The sequence below is a fragment of the Mesoplodon densirostris genome, chromosome 9, assembly GCF_025265405.1.
Source record: "Mesoplodon densirostris isolate mMesDen1 chromosome 9, mMesDen1 primary haplotype, whole genome shotgun sequence".
NCBI classification, from domain to species: Eukaryota; Metazoa; Chordata; class Mammalia; order Artiodactyla; family Ziphiidae; genus Mesoplodon; species Mesoplodon densirostris.
The window spans coordinates 36,928,914-36,955,472 of record NC_082669.1 but is presented as its reverse complement, the minus strand read 5'-3'; the positions used below and the strand labels follow the sequence as shown (position 1 = coordinate 36,955,472).

At 42.1% G+C, this 26,559-nt stretch overlaps 1 protein-coding gene across 1 annotated transcript in view; it reads left to right on the top strand.

Moving 5' to 3' along the window:
* Positions 1 to 26,559, top strand: part of ABCB4 (ATP binding cassette subfamily B member 4) — a 71,791-nt gene that overhangs the window by 28,709 nt on the left and 16,523 nt on the right. Inside the window, exons 13-20 of the mRNA XM_060107461.1 lie at positions 307 to 477; positions 9,841 to 10,002; positions 12,616 to 12,777; positions 15,180 to 15,326; positions 17,925 to 18,029; positions 20,256 to 20,333; positions 21,660 to 21,743; positions 22,763 to 22,966. Coding sequence (XP_059963444.1) covers positions 307 to 477; positions 9,841 to 10,002; positions 12,616 to 12,777; positions 15,180 to 15,326; positions 17,925 to 18,029; positions 20,256 to 20,333; positions 21,660 to 21,743; positions 22,763 to 22,966 — 1,113 coding nt within the window. The remainder of the gene's footprint in view (positions 1 to 306; positions 478 to 9,840; positions 10,003 to 12,615; positions 12,778 to 15,179; positions 15,327 to 17,924; positions 18,030 to 20,255; positions 20,334 to 21,659; positions 21,744 to 22,762; positions 22,967 to 26,559) is intronic.

Genomic DNA, 26,559 nt, shown 5'->3' with positions numbered 1-26,559 from the left:
CAACTCATGTGAGTTCTTTCTTCAAAGGTTAAGCTAATAATGTTTGAGGTACAAGGTTGTCCAACTTTGCTGGGTAAGTCCCTTGAATTATCCAGTTGGAGCGTATAGCTTGGTACATGAAGCATACAAAATTTTATACAGAGTATGTTAGTAGTTTGTCAGAATTTGGTATTATTTATTTTATTATAATTTGTGACTCATTACGATGGTCAAAATGAAGCTCCCTGATGTCTTCATGAATTTCTAGACTCCATAGCTTTTTCTAGTTGAAATACTTCAAAAGCTCCACCATGCTTTCTCTTGTAGAAATTTGACACCCTGGTTGGAGAGAGAGGGGCCCAGCTGAGTGGTGGACAGAAGCAGAGAATCGCCATCGCTCGGGCTTTGGTTCGCAACCCCAAGATCCTCCTGCTGGATGAGGCCACCTCAGCGCTGGACACTGAGAGTGAAGCTGAGGTACAGGCCGCTTTGGATAAGGTCAGTGGACCCTAAACACCTGAAGGCCAGCCAGTTGAAACTTTATTGAAATTCTTGCCAATGCTTTGCGAGTCTAGGTTGAAAAACATAAACATAAGAGCAAATGAAGCTCTCCCGTGGGGCTTTCTTGGTTTCTCCTTTCTGTCAAGGCACATTGTAGAGAGAGGTGGACAGCCCATTAACTGCCTTGCTTTGAGCCCTAATCCAAACCTGTGCAGTGAGCCGCTTAGCTTTGTTTTTTTCTTGCACATAGGCTAGGGCTTTGATCAAAAGTAGTTGTGGTAAAATGTACAAAGAAAAATCTGGTTACTTACGCAGTGGTCCAGCTGAAAAGCAGTTCAAATATTTGCCTTATTTAGTAAGCAGTACGTCGTCTTTATCTATTCATGAAAATGAATGGATGTTTTTCTGGAAATAAAGTTCAACTTGCATGTTTTTCTAAGCATATAAATAAGCAACACTTTTTTTAAAAAAATTATTTATTTATTTATTTATTTTTGGCTGTGTTGGGTCTTTGTTTCTGTGCAAGGGCTTTCTGTAGTTGCGGCGAGCGGGGGCCACTCTTCATCGCGGTGCGTGGGCCTTTCACTATCGCGGCCTCTCTTGTTGCAGAGCACAGGCTCCAGACGCACAGGATCAGTAGTTGTGTTCACAGGCCCAGTTGCTCCGCGGCATGTGGGATCTTCCCAGACCAGGGCTTGAACCCATGTCCCCTGCATTGGCAGGCAGATTCTCAACCACAATAAGCAACACTTTTTTTTTTTTTTTTTTTTTTTTTTGCAGTATGCGGGCCTCTCACTGTTGTGGCCTCTCCTGTTGTGGAGCACAGGCTCCGGACACGCAGGCCCAGCGGCCATTGCTCACGGGCCCAGCCGCTCCGCGGCATGTGGGATCTTCCCAGACTGGGGCACAAACCCATGTCCCCTGCATCGGCAGGGGGACTCTCAACCACTGCGCCACCAGGGAAGCCCTAAGCAACACTTTTTAAGGCTGCTGAGCTCATGGGCCCGGCTCAGAGTTTCTAAATCTCTCACTGTTATCTTTACTGAATTAAAGCTTCAAAGGAAGAAACTTATCTTGGGACACTTTCAAGGTCAGTGCTGAAGTCATCTGTAATAACAACACAGTATTAAAACCAGAGTCAGATGACATCATGTAAATGGGTTTCAAACACATAAATATCATAAATATATTTGATTTGAGAAAGTTTAGTAATAAAATGTGCAAGTTACTTAGTCTATCCAACCTGCCTCTTGAAATTTTATTTTTTTGAATTGACCTATTTTATTTTGTTTTATTTTTTGATTTTTGTTGAAATATAGTTGATTTACAATGTTGAACACAACATTGTAAGGTATACAGGTATACAGGTATAAGGTATACAGGTATACAGCAAAGTGACTCAGTTATACATAGTATCTATTGTCTTGATATTTTAGACATGAACTGTACGAACCTTATTTTCTCAGGAAAATTTATACCTGAATCCTAAGTAAACACAGTTGCCTTGTGTGCTATAAACTGTAGTTAATTCATGCTTCCTGGTTTATCAGATTAATATTTTGGCTTATCTTATGTAATGTAATTTAATAATTAATGAAAGATTATGACAATTATTCCTCACAAATTTTTATACTCAATTACATCGCTTTCATGTATATTAAGTCTCAATATTAAGGAACCAAAATATAACACATAGGAGAATTGTATTTTCTTAGTTAATTAGAAGTGACTTAAATGAAGAAATCATAAAAATAAATATATGCATAGATTAAACAATTAATTTTAACTCAAAACACATAAATGTCATTCATGTGTCAACATAGACTTTTTAGCATAAAGTTAGGTAGGATAAGAGAGATATTTATATGAAAAAAAAGTCCTATTCAGCCCTAGGACCCATGTCCCAATACTTTGTAGGATACAAACATTCAATATGTTAGCCCTTGCTGTGCTAAATGAACAGAATTACTGGAGATGTTGTTTTTCATGATATGAATTCTGTCAGCAAAAATTATAGCCTTGCAAGTGTTAATTCATATTTGAACAGGTTACTTCATTCAGTTTTAGCAATTTGTGTTCTGTAGGATTATGGCCCACTCCTCAGTTGATAACCTTTTATATATTGACTTTAAAAATAGCTGATGAATCACTCACAGTTTTTAAAAATCTCCAAGAAAAGCCATTAGCAGCTTGGGGTGGTGCTTAAGGGCACAGGTTGTGGTGCCAGGCAGGCTGAGGTGGGAGTCCTCTAAGCCTGAGATATTGCAGAAGTAATTGGGGTGGGGGGCAGGGGGAGAAATAATGTCATAGGATGGTTGAATAGATTAAATGAGATACTGCATGTAAAGTTCTTAGCACATACCTTGCCCATGAGAAACAATGCAATTATTATGGTGATTACCATTACCATGATTATTATTCCTTTTATTTATTTTTTTTGTTTTTGTTTTTGTTTTTTTGCGGTACGCGGGCCTCTCACTGTTGTGGCCTCTCCTGTTGCGGAGCACAGGCTTCGGACACGCAGGCTCAGCAGCCATGGCTCACAGGCCCAGCCGCTCCGTGGCATGTGGGATCTTCCTGGACCAGGGCACGAACCCGTGTCCCCTGCATCGGCAGGCAGACTCTCAACCACTGCGCCACCAGGGAAGCCCCTATTATTCCTTTTATTGAGTGCTGAATCAGTTACCTATTGCTTTGTAACAAACCCAAATTCAGGCTTAAAGCAATACTTCTGTAGATTGGCTGGGTGGATCTTCTGCTCTTTTTACCTGAGCATATGGCTGTATTTACCTGGGGTGTTGACTTAGCTAAAATGGCCCAAGATGGCCTCACTCACGTGCTGGCTGTTGGTTGGGCATCTCATACTCATGCTTGTACTCACTCATACAATAGGCTAACCCAGCTTCTTTACACAGAAGTCTCAGGCCAGCGTATCTAGAGGCAGAAGCTATAAGACATCTAGAGGCTTAGACTCCAGAACTCACACAATGTCACTTTCACCACATTCTGTTGGTCACAGAAAGTCACAAGGCTAGCCCAGATTGAAGGAGTGAGGAAATAGATTCTGTTTCTTGATGGGTGAGCTGTAAAGGATCTATGACCATATTTAATCTTCCACAGCACATTCTCTGCCACAATTATTTACATTTCTCCCAAGTGCAAAATAAATCCACCTCTTCCCAAGACCATCAAAATTTTCATACAGTTATGAGATTAGGCTCAAAGTCAGTACCTGAAGATGTGTATGTGGTCCAAATATGGATGAGATTCTTCATGTTAAGCTCATCTTGATCCAGACAACTATGAACTAAAGAGACGTTATCTTCCACACATATACCCACCATGTAATGGCGAGGTAGGGACAGGCTAATTATAACAGACACTCCTATTCAAAAAGGAAGACAGGAAGCACATAGCAGTTACTGCTCCACAGCAATTTTGAAACGCAGTCAGATGCATGTTGCCAATTACCCCACTGCTCCAAGGAAAGGAAACATTCCTTGATTAAGGCTCAATTCTACCCTTAGTAGAATGGGTTCCCTAGTGCACTTTTTCTGCTTGGTTTGGGGCTCCAACCTCTGGGCTCTCAGATTCTCCCTCTGAGAGCTCTTTCCTTTCCCATAAGAATGGGCCCATGTCTGCAGCTGAGTAACTTTCTCAGCATGCTTTCTGCTCATAGAAATTTGAGACCCAGAGGCCTCTTTACATTTTTAATTTTCTCAGTCTCCTTTAGTCCAAGCTGATGGACTCTCTTAAAGACTTTGTGAGTTTGCTTAGAATTTGACTGTAGTTTGCTTAAGCCCCAGAAGTTACATCTTTAATTTTTTTTCAGGGCAAGCCTCTCTCTACTTTGGGCTGTATACAAAGCTGCCATTAGAAAACCCTTTAGAGCCTTAGAAGCCCTTTTATGTAGCAGAGAGTGTCTACTAGAATTTGCCTTAAATTTTTCAGAGATTTTAACAAAATAACCTTATACCTACACCCTGATTTGATCTTTGGTTTCATTTGGTAGGATGATTAACAATTCATTTTCCAACCAGCAAGTACTGCGTCGTCTTTGTAGCTTCTAAATTCACCTTGCAAACCAAATGGCTTCTTCTTTAGCTCATCATTCTCTTCTCATACCTTATCATATACAGCCTGGCACTTTCAACATTCTGTTTAGAGATCTCTGGAATCTCCTTAGCCAGATGTACAAGTTCATTAGATAAAATATCTTTCTTCCAAGTTACTACAGGGAACAATTTTTCCAGTTATTCTAAGGCTACATAGCACAGGTCACTGTCTTTCCAGCCTCCAATAGCAATTCCCTTACTTTTCTTCCAGTCTCCACTAACAGTATCATCACCTCCCTTCTAGCCACTGCCTGCCACTCAGATCCCAGTCCCAAAGCCAATGTCACATGTTTTAGGGTTTTGTTACAGTAGCATACCAGTCTAATTACCAATTTCCATATCAGTTGCTTTAATCCAGCACTTAGTGGATTGGCTGGTGTGATTCTTCTATTGGTTTTGCCTCATCTCCCCAGGCAGCTACTCTCAGCTCAGGGTCATCTGGGCTGGAATGTTCAAGATGGCCTCCCTCTTGTGCCTGGAAACTGGTGATGGCTGTTGCCTGAGGCAGCTTGATTCTCCTCCAGTAGGCGTCTCATCCTCAAGTAGACCAGACAAGTTTCCTTTCCAGGTCGCTTTCAAAGATGGCAAACACACAAGCTATAAGGCCTCTTGAAGTCTATGCTTCAGAAATTGCACAAGCATTAATTCCTTCACATTGTTTGGTCAAAGCAAGTCACAAGGCCTGCCCAGATTTGATGAGGTGGAAAAATAGACTCCACCTCTGAAAGGGACTAGCTACAAAGTGTTTGTGACCATGTTTTATCTACCGTAGTTGCTGCAAATAGTTTATAATCTACCGAATTGACTCCATACATTTCAAGATAACTAAACTGATATATTTTGCATACTATAAACTGTGTCTTTAAAAGGGAAATCCTTGGGCTTCCCTGGTGGCGCAGTGGTTGGGGGTCCGCCTGCCGATGCAGGGGAGGTGGGTTCGTGCCCTGGTGCGGGAGGGTCCCGCGTGCCACAGAGCAGCTGGTCCCGTGGGCCATGGCTGCTGGGCCTGCGCATCCGGAGCCTGTGCTCCACGGCGGGAGAGGCCACAGCAGTGAGAGGCCCGCGTACCAAAAAAAAAAGGGAAATCCTTCATTACTGTACTCCCCCCAATGACACTAGTCAGTCAATTGGCTGGTCCATCTATTTATATACCACCTCTCTTTTAACAATGAAAAGTTGAATTTTGTAATTAATTATTTTTCCTCTGAGGAGCATAAGGATATACTACTATTATAGTTATTGTTTTTCCTCCCTTACTACCTAGCCTGGAAGAATAATATTTTCCTTTTGTGGATCCTTTATACATTTATCAATACCTCTTGTGGCACCAAGTTATTGTAGTTAGCTATTTATTTATATGCCTCCTCTCTCTTAGAAAGAATTACCCCCTCCCAAAAGGCAGAATTAATAAATGGTTCATGTTTGTGTCTCTATAACACCTACTCCAGTGCCTTGCCCATAGTAAAGCCTAAATAAATTTTTACTGAATTGATTACCATGACCGAGCTCATTGAGATAATACATGTCTACACTAAAATAATTATTAATGACAATTTCTGCTTTTGGCTCAATAGATAGCAGCTATTCATCAAAATAAATAATAGGTTTTTCCAATATAAGGTCTTAAAGAAGAATAGAAAAGCAGACTTGATATTTTGATTTTTTAAAGAAAGTCAATAATCACAAAGTTTCATACCTACACACACTCTCCTACTCATAGTGTTTCCATACTGGAGGGGCAAGAAAAGAACCAGAGTAGTGATTTAATGAAACGATCACCAGAAGTTTCATTTTATGCTTTTTTTTCAGAAGTTCCAGAAAAGCTCATGGAATAGTACTTCTTTGTTTGGGCCTGCCTTTCATTCCTACACATCCAAGATTAGTAGAAGTTCCAAATTTCTTAATAGTTGGTGTCCTTGAATCTAGGGTATTTATTTGCCAATGTTTTGTCATCACTGGGGTGTTTGAAAATAGCCCTTTGTGTCTGATCTCCTCTACTCTGGCCAAAGAATCCCAGTCAAGGGTGACAGTTGCTAATTTTGAAATTAGCAACTTTGCATACCTTGTTTCTCCTGCACACCAGTCATTTACTCACAAGTCTGACTCCGATTCCTCTGTTTTTTTTAAGTTGATATAGCATCAACCTATTATTATCATAATGATAACCCAGTCACTGTCAGCAGTTTACTCATCACTGTTAGTATCATGAATATAATTAGGTTGATCAAAGTATTTCCTCTATGCCTTATCGTACATGGACAAAGCCATGCAGCTTCCATATCGGTAAATCAGTAAATATTTGTGAATGTTTCTTTGGGGCTCATATGCTAAAAATCAAAGAACAGTCTTAAATGTTGTCCAATAGTTATGCTCTAGTCTCTCTTTTTATGATGTAACTCTTTTATATTTATTTAAACACAATTGATTCATCTGGTTATTTTAGAGTAAGGACTGAAGAAGAAAGACCACATTATTTTTTTCCACGTGGCTACAAAATTGGCTCCATAGTCCACCTTCGGTCTACAGAGAGACAAAGCATATTTATTCATACTATCATACTAATTCTTAAATGTTGCATGTCTATTTCTGGACTCTCTATATGGTTCTGTTGATCAAACTGTCTTTTCACGAGATAGCTTCCCCCGGAATTTACTATTTTAATTGCTGTAGCTTTTTTTTGTTTTAATTAATTAATTTAATTAATTTATTTTTGGCTGCATTGGGTTTTTGTTGCTGCCTGCGGGCTTTTTCCAGTTGCAGTGAGCGGGGGCTACTCTTCATTGCGGTGCGTGGGCTTCTCATTGCGGTGGCTTCTCTTGTTGTGGAGCATGAGCTCTAGGCACACGGGCTCAGTAGTTGTGGCTCATGGGCTCTAGAGCTCAGGCTCAGTAGTTGTGGTGCACGGGCTTAGTTGCTCCATGGCGTGTGGGATCTCCCCGGACCAGGGCTTGAACCCGTGTCCCCTGCGTTGGCAGGCAGATTCTTAACCACTGTGCCACCAGGGAAGCCCTAATTGCTGTAGCTTTTTATGTTTTAGTATCTGGTGGTGATATTACTCAGGTACTCATTAACTTTTTCAGAATTTTCATGGATGCTCTTTTTAAAAAAATTGAGATATAATTCAGATACCATAAAGTTCACCCTTTTAAAATGCACAATTCATTGGTTTTTTCAGTATATTCACAAGATTTTGCAACCATCAGCACAGACTCACTGCAGAATATTTTCATCATCCTGAAAGGAAACCTTGTACCGATTACCAGTCATTCTCCATTCCACCCTCACCCTTGCTCTTGGCAACCAATAATCTGCTTTCTCTCTCTATGGATTTGCCCATTCTGGACATTTCATATAAATAGAATCATACAAGGTGTGGTCTTTTGTGACTGGCTTCTTTCACTTAGCATCATGTTTTCAAGGTTCATCCATATTGAAACATGCATCAGAATCTCATTCCTTTTTCTGGCCCAGTATTATTCCATTGTATGGATATACCACCTTGCATTTATCTTTTGATCAACTGATAAACATTTGGATTGTTCTCACTTTTTGGCTATTATGAATCTAGCCTTTTTTTTAACATCTTTATTGGAGAATAATTGCTTTACAGTGTTGTGTTAGTTTCTGCTGTATAACAAAGTGAATCAGCTATATGCACATGTATATCCCCATATCCCCTCCCTCTTGCATCTCCCTCCCACCCTCCTTATCCCACCCCTCTAGGTGGTTGCAAAGCACCGAGCTGATCTCCCTGTGCCATGCAGCTGCTTCCCACTAGCTACCTGTTTTACATCTGGTAGTGTATATATGTCAGTGCTACTCTCTTACTTTGTCCCAGCTTACCTTTCCCCCTCCCTGTGGCCTCAAGTCCATTCTCTACGCCTGTGTCTTTATTCCTATCCTGCCCTTAGGTTCATCAGAACCTTTTTTTTTTCTTTTTTTAGGTTCCATATATATGTGTTAGCATATGGTATTTATTTTTCTCTTTCTGACTTCACTCTGTATGACAGACTCTAAGTCCATCCACCTCCCTACAGATAACTCAATTTTGTTTCTTTTTATGGCTGAGTAATATTCCATTGAATATATGTGCCACATCTTCTTTATCCATTCATCTGTTGATGGACACTTAGGTTGCGTCCATGTCCTGGCTATTGTAAATAGAGCTGCAATGAACATTGTGGTACATGACTCTTTTTGAATTATGGTTTTCTCAGGGTATATGCCCAGTAGTGGGATTGCTGGGTTGTATGGTAGTTCTATTTTTAGTTTTTTAAGGAACCTCCATACTGTTCTCCATAGTGACTGTATCAATTTACATTCCCATCAACAGTGCAAGAGGGTTCTCTTTTCTCCACACCCTCTCCAGCATTTACTGTTTGTAGATTTTTTGATGATTAGCCTCTCATTTCTATCTTTTTAACTACTTAGGTGAATCGGGCTATACTCTAATAACCATCCTAAGGATGTGGTTTTATTGCCTCAGAGTAGGAGTGGTCTTAAGAAGTTGTTAGTCTTGATAGGGCTAATGAGTATTAAAAAAAAATAGCCATTGTTAATGACATAACATGAATAGTTTGATGGGCGTTTTCCAGGTTGTAAAGGCCCATTCATAAACCCACCAAGCCAACGACATGTGAGTTCAGGGAACTACTTGGGGGGGGGGGTGATTTGTAGATTTCAGCATCCATAAAAATCACCTGAAGCACTTGTTAAAAATCGTAGTTAATGGCCCCACACCAAAGTTTGTAATTCAGATGGTCTTTGAACCATGATGTGAACCATCCAGATCCCAGGGTATGTTTTCACCTAAGCTGCCTGCACGTAGTCCATTAGAATTACAGTCAAAATCAGGCACTTCAAAAGAAATCCTACAGAAGTGCTCTGGAGAAGACTGTATGTGGCAACAACTTCTGAACATGCTTCTGCTAAAGTCTCTAGCATATCGTATAACTCAGAACGAGGGCTCCTCACAGAGGTATGAAAACATTTGAGAAGGGTTGTAGACCTCCAAAGTTATCAGTCCTCATCCTGGAGGGACTGGCTTCCTGTCTGGTCCAGAACTTAAGTCTCCTTTTAGCCATTCACAGGTGAGTGAGGTCTTTGTGCCCTAATCTCTCAGGGATGGTGAGCTACCCTTGCATCATCCGCAAACACCTCCATCCAAGTGCTTAATTGTGTGTTAATTGACAGTGCTGGACATTGTAACCCTCCCGCCCTCCATGTTTGTCCTTTTCCCCTTTAGGCCAGGGAAGGCCGGACCACCATAGTGATAGCACACCGGTTGTCTACAGTCCGAAATGCAGATGTCATTGCTGGGTTTGAGGATGGAGTCATTGTGGAGCAAGGAAGCCACAAAGAATTAATGAAGAAGGAAGGGGTGTACTTCAGGCTTGTTAACATGCAGGTATCTGCTTCCTGGGAAGTTTTTCTGCTGTTTTCTCCTCAATATATTATTCTTTATTTTATTTATTAAAATATCACGTAGCTAATGCCATGTTGAGAAATAAGAAGTTTTCAGGAAGATGCCTAAAATATACATCTGAGACTTTAATTCAGAATCGTTGAAAGAATCTCTAAAGAGAAAGGTGAGGGGGGAGGAAAATAAAGGAAAATGCCCAGAACATTTTGAACTTACTCTTTAGGACAGAGATTCTTAATTGCCTGGGGAATGAACTTCTTGAGCAACTTTGCAAAATAAATAACCTAAAAATATGTTATTCTGTAAACATGATTCTTACATTTGTAAAAGTATATACATTTGCTTTGATATTACTGTAACTAGTATGTACATAATTTTGTTCTTTTTTCTTCACATTTCAGATACACATCATCCAGATCCTATCATTTTAATGGGTCCTCAGCATCTTTTCACATGTTCCTTGGCTGTTTGTATATTTTCCTCTGTGAAAGTGTCTGTTCCTGTATTAGGCTGTTTTCTGTTGAGTTGTTCATGATATTCTTATTGATTTATAAGAACACCTTGCATTTAAAAGGAAATAAAAAGGAAATACATAAATACATAAAAAGGAAATACATAAATACATAAAAAGGAAATACACATTTCTCTTGCATGTATTGGAGGTATTTTTCCTGCTTTGTTCTCTCAACTTCACTCTGTTGTTTGTTTGGCTGCCATAAAAAAAGCTTTAAAATTGTATGTAATTAGATTATCATTTTTCCTCTCCATGTCTTCAGGATTTGGGGTTCTTAGGATATTCACCCATATTTCCTTTCAACATTTATTGTTTTATTTTTTACGATTGAATATTTGAGGCAGCTGAAGTATATCCAGGTGTAGGAAATAAGGGCTATTGGTTTCAAATATATACTTTTTATCAACTGGTGAAAAGTGGCCATCTTGGCTTTGGAGCTCAATGACCTCAGCTCCCAGTAAATGAGGGCTTTAGGTAAGGCACAGAAAAGTATATTATGAGATAGAGAGAGGGATTATGCATTTGGTCATAGAAGAAGTCTAAAATCAGAATGGGCTTATTGGAAGAACTGTCTATTGAGATAGCATGGACAAGAAGACAAAAGGAGAAAAAGATAAGAGGATTGATGAGAAGTGGTTCAGTTTGACTTGCCATGTGCTAGAATTTGGGGGAGCCAGGCTCGAGCATGTGGTGGGGAGCCGTGGAAGATTGTTGAGCTGGGGTGTGATTTGAGCAGGACTGCCCCTCAGGAAGGTGACTCATAGCAGTGTGGGAGTGGATGGAAGTGAGGATGTGGGGACCCGTTACAAGACTAAGTCTCTAAGCTAGGTTGTTTTTTTGTTTTTTAACAAATCTATTTACTTATTTATTTATTTTTGGCTACATTGGGTCTTTGTTGCGGTGCGCGGGCTTCTCATTGCGGTGGCTTCTCTTGTTGCAGGGCATGAGCTCTAGGCACACGGGCTTCTGTACTTGTGGCTTGCAGGCTCTAGAGCACAGGCTCAGTAGTTGTGGCGCACGGGCTTAGCTGCTCCGCGGCATGTGGGATCTTCCCGGACCAGGGATCGAACCTGTGTCCCCTGCATTGGCAGGTGGATTCTTAACCACTGCGCCACCAGGGAAGTCCCATTAGGTTGGCTTTTGTTGGGAGATGGTATGAAGCCGTTCCAGTGGGAAACAAGGAAGTCCACCAAGCAGAGCGTACCTGCAGTGGGGTTCAAGGCACAAGGGCAATATTCTGTCAGGTGCTGAAAGCACAACTGGAAAGTAGGATCAGATTAGATCCAGAGCTCAAGATAGACAGCCTCTGTGTGTACAGTAGGGCACTAGCCAGATAATTGGGTTTGGGGACAGGACCTGAAGGGAAAAAGACAATACCACAAGAAGTGAGGTCCTTGACAAACCATTAAGATGTGGACTCAGACATGGCGGAAGCAAACAGAGAGCAAAGTTAGACTCCAGGAAGGTTGGGTTGATATTCCCTCATGTAGCATTGAGCTAAAGGTCCTTAAATTGTCCCTCTCCCTGACCCTTTAAGGAGAGAGTTGATCCCAAAGTGGGCAATGAGGCTGAACCTGCAGGACTGTTCCCCTGGGGTGAGGTGTGGATGAATCTTTGCAGGACTCTGAGGAAGAAAGATGATGGTACTCAGCCAGATTAACAGCCTCCCTCGGGCAGTGACCAGCTTTTCCTTGTTTGTAAAAATGAGCTCTGGGTAATGTTTCTATTTATTCTTCTGCCCTGTGGCGGTCTCTAACTTGTTCTCTGGATCCTGGCGTACTGAAGAAATTCCCAGTTACCTGCTGGATAATGAAAACTTTGCCTCTTAATTTTTAGAGAATATTTTTATATTCCAGGTTTCATATTGTTCACATTGAATTTAACCTTTCTGTCCTTTGTAACCTTTTTTACTTCCATGTGTTGATATACTTCGACACTTTGCAGCTAACTTTGACTGAGAAGCTGTGACGGAATCTGAAAGTCTTGACACGTGATATTCAAATGGCTGTATGGTTCTAAACTTGGAGGTTACATCCATCTGGACACAGGCACACACACAATTCAATGTTTTGTTCTTCTTTTAGACATTAGGAAGCCAGATCCAGTCAGAAGAATTTAAAGTTGCACTAACTGATGAAAAGCCTGCCATGGGTTTGGCTTGCCCCATAGTTAGGAGTTCTTTTCATAAAAGCCTGAGGAATTCACGAAAGTATCAGAATGCCTTTGATGTGGAAACCATTGAACTTGTAAGTTGTTTTTCACTTAAATCTTTAGTTGTTTAGTTTTGCTGTTGAAATTCTTAGTCTTGCAAGTATATTGCAGGCACAGAGGATTCCTGCCATGAGCCATACTCTTCTTAAAAAAAGGAAATATCAAATTTTAAAGGTATTTGTCAAAAATTGAAATCAATTCCAATTAAAATTGGATTTCCAATGAAAAAAGATCCAAAAACATGGTCTTTGTGCTTAGATGCTTAAAATTAAAACTAGATATTCCACTTATTTTTGAAGTCCAGAGATAAATAAGGCTGGTTTAAAGTAATAGGCCCTGATATTTGCATGCTGTATTAGGTAGGATTACTTTTGATTTCTATGCTAGGAAACTCAGATTAATATCAGTTTAAGAAAAATAAGAGGTTTTATTTCTCTTTCACATAAAAAAATCTTAAAGGTGAGAAACCCAGGGCTAGAATGGTGACTCTGCCATGGTTACCATGGATTCAGGTTCCTTTCATATTTATCCTCACTATCCTGGCATGTAGCTTCCATTCTCAATGATCGAAAATGGCTCCCGAAGCTCCAGCCATCACATATGTGTTCCAAGCAGCAAGAAGAAACAAAGATTTTCCATAAGTCTGATACAGTGCTTTTATTTATATGTCACTGGCCATAACTTAATCACATGGTGCTACTTAGCTACAAGGAAGGGTAGATAACTGAATCTTTTTGCTATATGCATTGCTACTCTGAATAAGATTGGAATTCTCTTACTAAGAAAAAGGAGAATAACCAGAAATAGCCAAAGTGTACATTCTTTAACGTTTCTCACCTGAAGGCTTGGGATGTTATTAATTCAAGTTAACAGAAGCCTTTATAATACTGATAGAAAGGGAATCCATTGCAAGAAAAGATATTTTATGATTTTAAGAAATGGTTTGAGAATACCTTTTGATGTTATTTATTGATAAAAGCTGAGTTTATTTTTACTTTTGTGTTGGCCTGAAGACACTAATCCTACCGAGAATTCACTGCATCTGTTTTTCTCTGCCCACAATGTTATTTACTGCAGAGATTACGAGGGCTCTCTCAGAGGTCTCAATCTTGGTGTATTTATGGAAAGAGAATAACAGTTGAATTATTGTGGAGCTGCATTATCATACGTAAGATAAACAATTTCCCCCTTTTTGGCTGTGGAAGTATTTACTTCTCATTTCCTCATTTATCTGGACAGTTATGCTGCTAAATCTTGAGAGTCTGGTACTTTAGAGGAGCACTTCTCTTGGAGAAATGCACAGAGAAGAGTGGGAGTCAGAAAATGCCACATCGACAAGACCGTCCTAAGTGCCACCATAGAGGGATCAACAATGTGCCCAAGGAGCAGGGGAAATTAAGTCTGATTAGAAGGGCCTGGAAGACCTGCTGGCGTGTGAAGAGCGGCCTCAGCTCGTTTAACAGGCTGGAGACCAGGGCTAAAAGATGTTAACTAGGGAGGAAAACAACACCCTAAAACGCAGAAAAAATGGGCGGCTTGAAAGAAGAGGGCTGAATAGAAACTATTCCCATGTTCTCTTTTTCACAGAGATGCAAACATGACCTATTTAAACAACTGTAAGGCTATGGGATTCCATAGGCACCTTTTGTATCTAGTTTACTGTTAAACCACCTCTGTAGTCAGAATACTCTCCTTTATGTGACCTAAATCCTTCCTGCTTGACCAGACACTGAGTTCAGCATTTGCTGAGAACCTGATGTGTGCCAGGCATCGGGCTATTTCTAGGGATATAAAGACATAGTCTTCACCTTAAAAAAAAAAGCAAACAAACAAGCAGAGTCATGTAAACAAATGGGGTGGGGGGAATCACAAAACAAGCTAAGCTATGAAATAGAAGAAGTCCGCAGAGGGAACAGTGGTGAAAGAAAAGGGGAATAGTTACTTTAGTTTTGTGAGTTGGGAACACGTCACAGAAAAGGCAGCGCTGGGCAGCGTTCCGGGGTTAGACCAGGCCCAGGTCCTCAGGTTAATCATGGTGCCTTGTGTTGGTGAGGACACTTACCCATCTCTTCATGGGTCTTGTCTCATGTGACCCCAACATCATGCTGGAGTTGAACTGGACTTGAATTCTAGGGCATTTTGTGCCCAGATCCTGCTTTTGCCCACTCTGTTGGGGCTGGAATAGAGATGGGCTGGTCACACCATGAAGATCGCTTCTTGGGTGAAGGACTCATACTCAGCATATGCTGTGTAGCCAATGGACATAGTTAACATTTGATAACATCCTGTCCAACCCTCTAGTAGTTTGCTGTAGCCTGGTCATTCTCTGCACCTAGTTTGCAAGTTCCTTGAGGGTGATGCCAGGCCTTCTCTATGTCCATAAACTCCCGTGACTGTAGTGTTGTCACCTTTTTGTCCTGACATGTATGTGTTCTAGGATGAAACTGTGCCGCCGGTGTCTTTTATGAAGATCCTGAAACTGAATAAAACAGAATGGCCCTACCTTGTGGTGGGAACCCTGTGTGCTGTTGCCAACGGGGCGCTTCAGCCAGCCTTCGCGGTCATCTTCTCAGAGATTATAGAGGTGAGGCTGAAGACACCACTGGACAGCTTGACGAAATCACTTCACCATTACATCAGGTCTCATGCCAACCTGGTCCATTTTGCAGTAAAGCAGCCTCAAATTAAACTAAGCCCAAGGTTTTAATTCCCTTTTGAGGAAAGCTGTGAGGCAAAAGAAAAATTAGGCAAGTTATGCTATCAATGAAATTAGAAACTGTAAAATCCCTGAAGCAGGCATTCTGATTCACTCTCTTCACTTGGATGAACTGGTCTCAGGCAATGATCCCCATCCCGTTTGTGGAGAGGAGATGCATGTCTCACTGGATGGCTGGGTGGTGGGGCAGGGGAAGAGTTCAAGTCTCAAGTGTGCAAGAGGCTAGGCTCTGGGGACAGACTGGCCTCGCCACTAATCGCTGTGCAAATTGGGCAAATGCTTTCCCTTGCTGTACCTCAGTTTCTTCATCTGCAAAATAAACCTACCTCCTAGGATGGCTGAGGATTAAGAGATGATTTAGGTAACTACTTAAGAGTGTCTGCCTCGAAGTAAGTATTCAAAAAGTTGCTACATCATTGTTTAGCAATTGTAGCAATGTTTAGCATTGTTTAGCAATTGCTACATCATTGTTTAGCAATCCTTACAAGGCTTGGGGAGGCTAAGAAGGAAAACCTACACTATCCAGTTGTTAAATTCATTGGGGATATTTATCAGAAGTGATCAGAAATATCTAAGGCTCCATAAAATCCAACATTTATATTTTATAACCTTAGTCAATCCCTAATGTTACTGGAGAGACTTTTTTGTTAAAGATGAATTATTCTCCATCACATTACGACTTTATTATGCTGCTGTTTTTTAGCTTTTTTTCTATCTTTATTTTTTGAGCTTCATATAATGTATTATCCTTCAAAGTTTTATTTTATTTCTTAATAATTTTTATTGGAGTATAGTTGCTAAGAGTTTATTATGCTTGTGACTTTGAACATTGGTTTAAGACCACAGGCTAAAAAATAAATTAGGAAGAACCCTCCAACTGTTCTTACATTACAAAATAAGGCAATCCCTAGCTCTCCTGCAATTCAAGAGCTGTGTGGATTGTATTTTATTTATATTTGGGGGCACCTCCTTTGTGTCAAATGCTGATCTTGGAGATCAAGCAGGAAACAAAATAAACTAAGTCCTGCCCTCAAACAGTTTACCTTCTATTGGGACAGACACAGAACACAACCAGAAAGCAAATATGTAATGTGTCACAGCATAGCAAGCATTTTAAAAGCAGGGTCTGGCAGTACAGGGGCTGGAGCTGGAGGTGCTGTTTCATGCGGGCGGGTCAGGAGAGGCCTGTCGGGGCAGAGGCCCCGTGGAGTGGAGGGTGGTGAGCAGGTAGGGGTCAGGGAGGAGTTCAGGCAGAGGGAACAGCAAATGCAGAGGAAGAGGTGCAAACACGAAAATGTGCAGCCACACACAGTCCGTAGGCAGTGTTTCAACCCATGTTAATAACCGCAAACAGTAAGTCTGCTACATGCAAACTTTCCAGTTGTGAACGCGCGTGCCAGCCCCTGTATGCCAGCTGTTGTACCGTACTACTGTACTTTTCAAGGTACTGTACTGTAAGATTGAGACTATTTTTTTTCCTTTTTTTTTTTTTTTTTTTTTTTTTTTTTTTATGTTTCACGGGCCTCTCACTGCTGCGGCCTCTCCCGCTGCAGAGCACAGGCTCCAGACGCGCAGGCTCAGCGGCCATGGCTCACGGGCCCAGCCGCTCTGCGGCATGTGGGATCCTCCCGGACTGGGGCACGAACCCGTGTCCCCTGCATCGGCAGGCGGACTCTCAACCACTGCGCCACCAAGAAAGCCGTTTTCTTTATTTTTCGTGTTTGTTTTTTATGTACGTATTATTTGTGTGAAAAGTATTATAAACCTACTACAGTACAGCACTACTGATATATACCCGACTGTGTTAGTGGGGTACCTAGGTTAACTTTGTTGGACTTACGAACAAATTGGACTTACAAACGCGCTCTCAGAATGGAACTCGTATTGTATTCCTCCGATTCATAGGGACAGGAAGTAGAATGGTGGCTCCCAAATGGCTGGGGGGAGGGTCATGGGAGTTACTGTTTAATGAGTACAGAATTTCAGTTGTGGATGATGAAAGAATTCTGGAGATGGATGGCAGTGAAGGTGGCACAACACTGTCAGTACACTTAATGCCACTGACTAGTATACTTAAAATCTACCGTTTAAACATTTTTATGTTACGTATATTTTACCACAGTTAAAAAAAACATGTATTCAAAACCTAGTTTTTTTTTTTTTTTTTTTTTTGCGGTATACGGGCCTCCCACTGTCGTGGCCTCTCCCGCTGCGGAGCACAGGCTCCGGACGTGCAGGCCCAGCGGCCATGGCTCACGGGTCTAGCCGCTGAGCGGCATGTGGGATCCTCCTGGACCGGGGCACGAACCCGCGTCTCCTGCATCGGCAGGCAGACTCTCAACCACTGCGCCACCAGGGAAGCCCCCAAAACCTAGTTTTTAAAATGTGATACTCTAGCCATTGTTTATGGGAGGAATAAACAAAGATCATGTAATCCAAGTGGGTGTTTTAAATGTTCTTTTGTAGATTTTTGGACCAGGGGACGATGAAGTGAAGCAGCAGAAATGCAACATGTTCTCATTGCTCTTTTTAGGTCTGGGAATTATTTCTTTTTTTACTTTCTTCCTTCAGGTAGGTACCTATGATTTGATCTTCTCAGAGAGTCTATATTCAGTTAGAGAATATAGATTAATTACCTATTAATTAGATTTTTGTTAATTATCTGTTAATATAGATTAATACTTGATTAATCAAAATCCAATAAAAGAAACAGGTGATCAAAACCTTAGCTTTGATTTGGAACTTCCAAATCTTAGACTGAAATGAATTGCAAACACAGTTGGCACAAGGCTCTTTGAGAGGGTAGTGTCCTAAGCAGGGGGAATTGTGACTTCCTGTATGCTAAATTATGTCATGTTACAGGTTGGCCCTCAGCAAACATTCATTACCAAGGACAAAAGAGACTTGAATTCAGAGGACAACATAAGTCCCAGTTAAACTCAACTAGTCATAAACTGGAAAAAAATCAGTACAATAGCATTCTCTCTCTCTTTTTTAAAATAAATTTATTTATTTTATTTTTGGCTGCGTTGGGTCTTCGTTGCTGTGCACGGGCTTTCTCTAGTTGCAGCGAGTGGGGGCTACTCTTCGTGTGGTGCACGGGCTTCTCATTGCAGTGGCTTCTCTTGTTGTGGAGCATGGGATCTAGGCACGCAGGCTTCAGTAGTTGTGGCTCGCAGGCTTCAGTAGTTGTGGCACATGGGCTTAGCTGCTCTGCGGCATGTGAGATCTTCCCGGACCAGGGATCGAACCCGTGTCCCCTGTGTTGGCAGGCGGATTCTTAACCACTGCGCCACCAGGGAAGCCCAGCATTCTCTTTTGGTTACTCTTCATATAATATCAAGTAACTTCTCTGATATTTTCTTCCTTAATTGATGAACTGTTTGAAAGAATGCACATTATATTGCATTTAGATATTGTAGACCCAGACAAAATGAACTAGTAAACTTTGCTCTGGTTGTACTTGTCTACCTAGACTTTTACCAAATTTCTTTTGTCTCTTTAACTCAGTGCCTTTCCAGTACACACAGGCCTTTCTAGTACGATCCATTAAGGCCACAGGATATTTCTTAGTCATGCCCAGTGTGCTCCTTTTTGATTATTGTTGAGCCAGTGGTAAAAGTAAAAGCCTAGCTTTTCATTTAGAAATCAGAGCCTTGCTCGTAGCGACTCAATGTCCAATGCAGCCGCAAGCCCTGGTGTGTTAGGGAGTAGAGTGTACATATGCTGCACCAACAATGGGCTGATGGACGGAACTGTGGAGCCCTCACGGGCCTTGAGCAATCTGCCAGCGAAGGCGGGAGGAGACCAGGGCAGTCTAGGCCTGGACCCTTGGGGCAGACTCACCCTGAGCACTGACCACCGATCCTCTTGGTTTAGTGAAGACCTAGGATGCATCCTCCCCAGAGAGCACCCCACGTGCCCACCCCAGCACTCAGCATGGCTGGAGGCTCACACCCATGCCAGTGCCTGGGAAGCAAACCCAGCTGTGGACATCTGGGCTGGTCTCCAGTTTGAACAGGATATAATTAGAAAGAGGGAACGTGTCTGGCAAGGATGCTGGGGGAGAAGGAGTAGCCTAATTGTTTGCTAATCTGAGAGCAGGTGGAGATGTGACGGGGAAGCAGCAAACTCTTCTGGAGCTTGATACTCCAGACATCCTCCCTCCCTCTACACTACAGGAGCCAAAACGCATCCCTGCATAGAATTTTGTTGCTTCTGTTGGAGACTGATTTGCTTAAAGCATTAGGAACACACTGAACATTGTAATTAAGTACAGTATTCTCCTCACTGAGATGTTGTCCTTGAGAGTTTTGAAAAGGAAGTCTAGTTAGAATGCTTTAGAAGCCAGAACTGGATACTTCTAAGGATTTTTGGTCTTAGGATTCTATTGTATACCAATGAATGAGAAGTATATGAATTAAAAAAAAATTTTATGGAAGTATAGTTGATTTACAATGTGTTAATTTCTGCTGTACAGCAAAGTGATTCAGTTATACATATATAAACATTCTTTTTTTAATATTCCTTTCCATTATGGTTTATCATAGGATACTGAATATAGTTTTCTGTGCTGTACAGTAGGTCCTTGCTGTTTATCCATTCCATATATAATAGCTTACATCTAGCAGTACATGAACTTTAAGTTAGGACTCTGAATTAGTATCTGGTCATAGACTTTGTTATTTGAATAGTTGATTCATAAATAAATATAGAAATCCATGCGAATACACCCAGAACGCTGTGTCAGAACGCTTGTGATCATCAAAAGGGACAAAAGCCTTTCTTCTCGCCCAGGGCTTCACATTTGGGAAGGCTGGCGAGATCCTCACCACAAGGCTTCGGTCCATGGCTTTTAAAGCAATGCTGAGACAGGTAGGTGTGTGCTCGGGAGCAATTCTTTCCTTTCAAGCCTCTTCCTGTTCTGGCTGGTGTGCGGCCCTGCATGTTGTGTGTCCCAGATGTTCATGCAAGGACTGGTCAGGGCCCTGCTAACTGTCCTGGCCCTTCAGTATCCAAAGACCTCTCAGGGTTTTCGTGGGAGTAGGCTTAATTTAGGTCACTTTCGGGGCTTATTTTGCAACTATCTCTATCCATGTGGATACTATCATTTCAAGGACCTGTATCTGTTTTCTGGATTCTACGCAGGCCCTGGTGAGTCATTTGAGACTCCAGGATGCCTTTCCACAAAGGAAAGGGTGGTTGGCAGTGTTCCTGTCCCACGATTGACCATACTAACTATAGGTTTTACCAAATGTTGGTCATTTAGTTTGTTAGAGCTCTGCTTTCACATTAATTCACTTGTTAATTCACTCAGTCATTACCCACTAGGTACCAGCCAGTGTGCTAGTAGCTGGGCCTATAAAATGCCTTATCTGCCCTCTTGGGAAGGTCACAGCCCAGTGCAGGACATGTGGGAAAATGTGCAAACATGAATTCTCTATTTTTATTGAGAAGGCTTAAGAGAGGGCCAGAATATTGTCCAACCAATTGATAGGAATTGATTACATTCCTGTTCACAAAAGGGCACAGAGCAGGTATCATATTTTGTGCAAGTCTGAATTTGCAGACCTCTTTCAGTGTCTTTTAAACTGTTGCTATGGAGGAAAAATTACTTTATATGTAGCTTAAAGATGCTGTGGATGAGTGGCTTATAATTAAAATCATATCTAAGACAGACTCTTTTAATCCTTGCTTCAAACAAAACAAAACAAAAATGTGAGAAACCAGGGCTGATGATCTCATGCCTAGAATTTTCAAGAAAGAGCCGTGTCCAGCACAACTCCACCGTGTCCAGCATGACTCCTTTGTGAGAGACACCACCCCTTCAGGATACTACGGAAGTATCCACAGTACAAGTTATGAGGACTGGGTGATGGACCCACCCATGGGCTCGGGCTGGGGGGAAGCTGGCAGCGAGCACAGCTGCAATCTGGATAAGCCCCGCCCCCCATCAGTGTGTTTTCCCGGTACAGCAGAGCTGGATTCAGGTGGGGATGGAGCTTGCATCCTGGTGGGGCTCCGAGGTGTATGCTCAAGGCAGGGACTAGAGCTCCCCACTGCATGGGAGGTCTCCCCTCAACTCCAACACCCAAGTTAAGTGTGGATATTTCCTCAGCATTGAATGTTTGGGATGTTTCATCTGATTTTTTCTGCTTGTTTTAATTTGGAATGAATTTAAAGGTGTATTTTGTGCCATAGGACATGAGCTGGTTTGATGATCATAAAAACAGTACCGGCGCACTTTCTACGAGACTTGCGATGGATGCCTCCCAAGTCCAAGGGGTATGTAGACTGCACTCTACTACTGTTTTTCTTTAGCGTGGTTTGGAATAAACATATGGCATAGCTGCAGTCTTTAAGCTGCCTTCAGCTGCAAATAACAAAAAAGTCAAACTGGCCTAAATAATAAAGAGGAAGGTTGGACTTCAGGGCTCACAAGTGGCCCGAAGGACTCAGGCACCTTCTGTCTGTTGGCTCTGAATGGCTTTCAGTCCTCAGGGTTGGCTTCACCCTGAAGCTCGTTCCCTCGTGGCCACAGGGCGGCTGCCAGGAGCAACCATAGCTACAAGCTTCCTTGTTTCCCATCCAGTGAAAGAGAGCGCACACCTAGGCCTCGACTGCCAAACCAACACCCTTCCCTTACATCTAATTAAGACTAATTTGGGTCACATGCCCAACCCTAACCAATAACTGGCACCGCCGTCTTCCCGGCTTCCCTCCCCAGCTCTGGAGCTGAGGTCTGTTACCTCTGGAACTCACTGCTTCTCCATAGCGCAGGAGAGCAGCAAGTCCCCTGCAGTGTCCCTGTGAGAGCCCTCGTTTTCTCACTGGTGCAAGCAGGACTTCATCTTTATGCATGCTTTACGGGGGGATGGTCTCTTAGGATCTGTACCCTGGGTCACAGATGGTCTCTTGGGGCTCGTGAATCTCCCTCTTACACATTTGAAGCAAACAGGCCTTAAAATGACCAGAGTGCCCGCGGTGTGTTTCCTCTTTGAATGTTGCCTTCATGAAAAAGTGTGCACCCCACAGCCTGTCCCCAAAGCAGAGCAGCTGATGACTTGCTTCTGCAGTGCTGAATCCGTATGGGCAGGAGAGGAAGGAGAGCTGAAAGGCATGAAGAAACACCTGCAGAGCCTCCCAAGTTACCCACAGGTGTCTTGGGTTTATTGTAACAAAAGGGAGCAAACGTTAGTACAGGCGCAGATCCCTCTCTTGTGGTTCTGACTGGGAAGCTGAAGGCTGCAGCTCATGGATTTGCAACTTAAAATACAGCTGCCTCTCTTCTTTTGCTCTTCCAGGCCACTGGAACCAGGTTGGCTTTAATTGCACAGAACACAGCTAACCTTGGAACTGGTATTATCATAGCATTTGTCTACGGTTGGCAATTAACCCTTTTGATGTTATCGGTTGTTCCAATTATTGCTGTATCAGGAATTGTTGAAATGAAACTGCTGGCTGGAAATGCCAAAAGAGACAAAAAAGAACTGGAAACTGTTGGAAAGGTGGGTCAAATATGGCTTCAGTTAGTGTAAGTATGGTTTTTAGACATGGGTTTTATTTGATTGATTTATTACAACATGCATGTTTTAATGATGTTAGTGCTTCCTACAGCTAATCATGGTCAGCGCTGTGTATGAAATATTTTACTGTGTCAATGCCTAGAACTTGAAAATGGGATAATTAATGTAAAGCTTTTATCCTATAGAAGGTGTTATATTCAGAAAATTTCTGAATTTTCAAAGTTCATTTTACCTTTTACTTTGTATACCAATGCCATTATTAGGACAAAAGTTACCCCTGTCTTACAGATGAAGAGTCCTTAAGGCAGAGAATTATAAGTGTATTGTTCAAAGTAGGACATTTGCCAGTACTTAAAAGACAGTCCTGTTCTTCTTGGCTGTGATGTCTATAGTTAATTAAGCTAGGCAGCCACCAGAGGACAGTAATGCTCTGATTTCTGGTTCTAATTATAATGGCAATTGGGCACACACTTAACTTTGTGCCAGTTATTGTTCTAAGTATTTATATGTACCAACTCATCCTCACAATAATCCTATGAGGCAAATACTCATGTTACACCAATTTTACAAATGTGGAACCTGAGAATGAAACAAGTTAAAGGCATGGCTGGGATTCAAGTCCTGGTCTAATTTCAAAGTTCTTTACTATATTACCTCTTCATATGGCTTTAAATGTGTCTAAATCTCCATATAAACATTTTACTTACGCGTACATGTATTTAAATGTTTAAATGTAGATAACAGCTGGGAATTTTGTTTACCCTTATTTATGTAAACATTATACTATATAGAAACATTAGGAGGTGAAGCAGACAGTGTATATAAATTGTGATAGAGTTTCTATAGCACAACACTTGCAAAGCCCTTTCACAGACAATACTGCATAGGCCTTAATACAATTATGGTTATGCAAGGTGGGACAGATAGTATGTCTCGCTCATGGGTTAGAAAGCAGTTAGCATGATTCCCATACCTAAGCTCTGGGGTACCCAGAGTCCCTGAAGATCCTCTTGGCTGCTGGCTGTGGGTACTTCAGGGCAGTGGTCCCCAACCTTTTTGGCACCAGGGACTGGTTTCGTGGAAGACACTTATTCCACAGAGAGGGATTGGGGGCGTGGGTAGTTCAGGCAGTAATGTGAGCGATGGGGAGAGGCAGATGAAGCTTCGGTCCGCTTTCCTGCCCCTCATCTCCTGCTGTGCGGCCCGGTTCCTAACAGGCCATGGACCCGTACCGGTCTGCGGCTCGGGGGTTGGGGACCCCTGCTTTAGGGCATCATTTCCTTGATTTCTGTTTGTCACAACTAACTACTGAAAAAACACCCTGTAGTGTTTGTTTCCTTTCTCCTCCAGAACCCTACTGCTTTTCACATTTCAGAAGGGAAATTGTCAGCAGGCAGAATGAAGATCAATTTTTCTTAGACTAGTCACATGAAAGAAAACATCTTGAGTCTAGTTAAGATAATAGAATCTTAATTCTATGAAAAATGGCTAATGACACTGAAAGTTCCCAGAGTTTTGGCAGGAGTAGGGCAGTTAGAATGGAGCAGCTTGGCAAACAAAACACCACCTTGGACCATCCGTCCTGGCCTTGCGGCCGCTCAGTATATCATACTGGAGAAGACCCCCCACTTCTCTGGTCTTCACTTTCCACTTCTGTAACGTGAGAAATTGTACCAGATGATGTCCCAGGTTCCTTTCAGCTAATACATTGTCGTTCCAGGGATCAGAGAATGAATAACTCAGGCTGATCAGTCTGAAATATTTTTAGTGACTACTTTAACCTGATAAGGGTTTGTGTTTTTTTTAATGAGAGATTGGAAAGTTTAAATGTTAATTATCAGCAATTCAATCACAGTTCAATTTTGTTTACTCAGTCAACTCCTGATTAACCCAAAATGAGGGTTAGAAAGGTCTTGGATACCACTCTCCCCCACCAACATCACTGTTTTTTCAAAAAAAAGAAAAAAAAGTTCTCATTGACCTGGGTGCAGATTAATCACGGTTCAAGAACCTGGGGATTTGGGATAACTTCCCATTTTCATTTTCCGGAAAAGGCTTAGTAATGAGGGTGTGATTGCTGGGCTGGAAGCAGGGGTGGGAGGCTGCATAATCACCCTCTTGACTCAGGCCCTGCCTGATGCCTGAGATTAGGGGCCTGCTGAACCAGAATTAACCCTCAAAGCACTTAACCCGTGATCAAAAAATCAAGAGTTGAGTGTCAAGTCCTAACAACTAGTTTCTCCGTGTGTAAATTACAAAGCAGGGGAAGCAGAAGAGCATAATGGGTTAAGAACATGGACTTGGCATCAGAGAGCCTTACAGGGGTCCCATCCTGCCTACTTATTAACTCTAGAGTCTTAGGCAAGTCACTTCATTTCTCTGTGCCTCGGGTCCTCACCTGTGCAAACAGGAATAAGAACATGAACCTCACAGTGTTGTCAAATGAGGTAATACCTGGCCCAGAGTAAAAGCCAATAAGTACTCTCTAGTCTGGCTATAATTAGTTAGATGTTTCATTTATAATAAAGATAGGGGGCTTTCCTGGTGGCGCAGTGGTTAAGAATCCACCTGCCAATGCAGGGGACATGGGTTCGAACCCTGGTCCCAGAAGATCCCACATGCCACAGAGCAACTAAGGCCATGTGCCACAACTACTGAGCCTGCGCTCTAGAGCCGTGAGCCACAAATAGTGAGCCCGCGTGCCACAACTACTGAAGCCCACGCACCTAGAGCCCGTGCTCTGCAACAAGAGAAGCCACCGCAATGAGAGGCCAGCACACCACAACAAAGAGTAGCTACTGCTCGCTGCAACTAGAGAAAACCTGTGCACAGCAATGAAGACCTAATGCAGCCAAAAATAAATAAAGTAAAATAAATTTTAAAAATAATGATAAAAAATAAAGATAGGGACTTCCCTGGTGGTCCAGTGCGTAAGACTCCACCCTCCTAATGCAGGGGGCCCAGGTTCGATCCCTGATCAGGGAACTAGATCCCGCATGCATGCTGCAACTAAGAGTCTGCATCCTGCAACTAAAGATCCCGCATGCCCCAACAAAGATCCCGTGCACCACAACTAAAACCTGGCACAGCCAAAAATCAATAAATAAATATTTTAAAATATATACAATAAAGATATGTCTCTTTAGCTTAAGGTATTAAATATCTTGCTTTCATCTGGTTACAAAAGCTGAGAACTGAGATAAGAGTCTCCAAGCTGATAAGATTTCATTTTGGGTTTTTGTCTTGTGCCAATGGTTTAGATGAATCAACTGCCAAACTGTGATTTAGACTAAATAGCCACATCACAGACAGTTAACATTAGTCAGGGGTGATTTGGCTGTCAGAAAACTGCTCTGGCTGGTTTGGGTAAAAGGGGTTTGACGTCAGGACACATGGAAGTGTGGGGAATACAGATGGCTTGTGGCAACTGCAGTGTCCCCAGCACCTCCTCTCTTTGCGCCATAAGCTCACTGTCTCAGAGTCTGTCTACACATTTGTTCTGTTCCTCAGTCACTGAGTATTCAGACCAGCTTCCTACACATACCCTGGTGACCTTAACCTCTGAATCTGCAGGC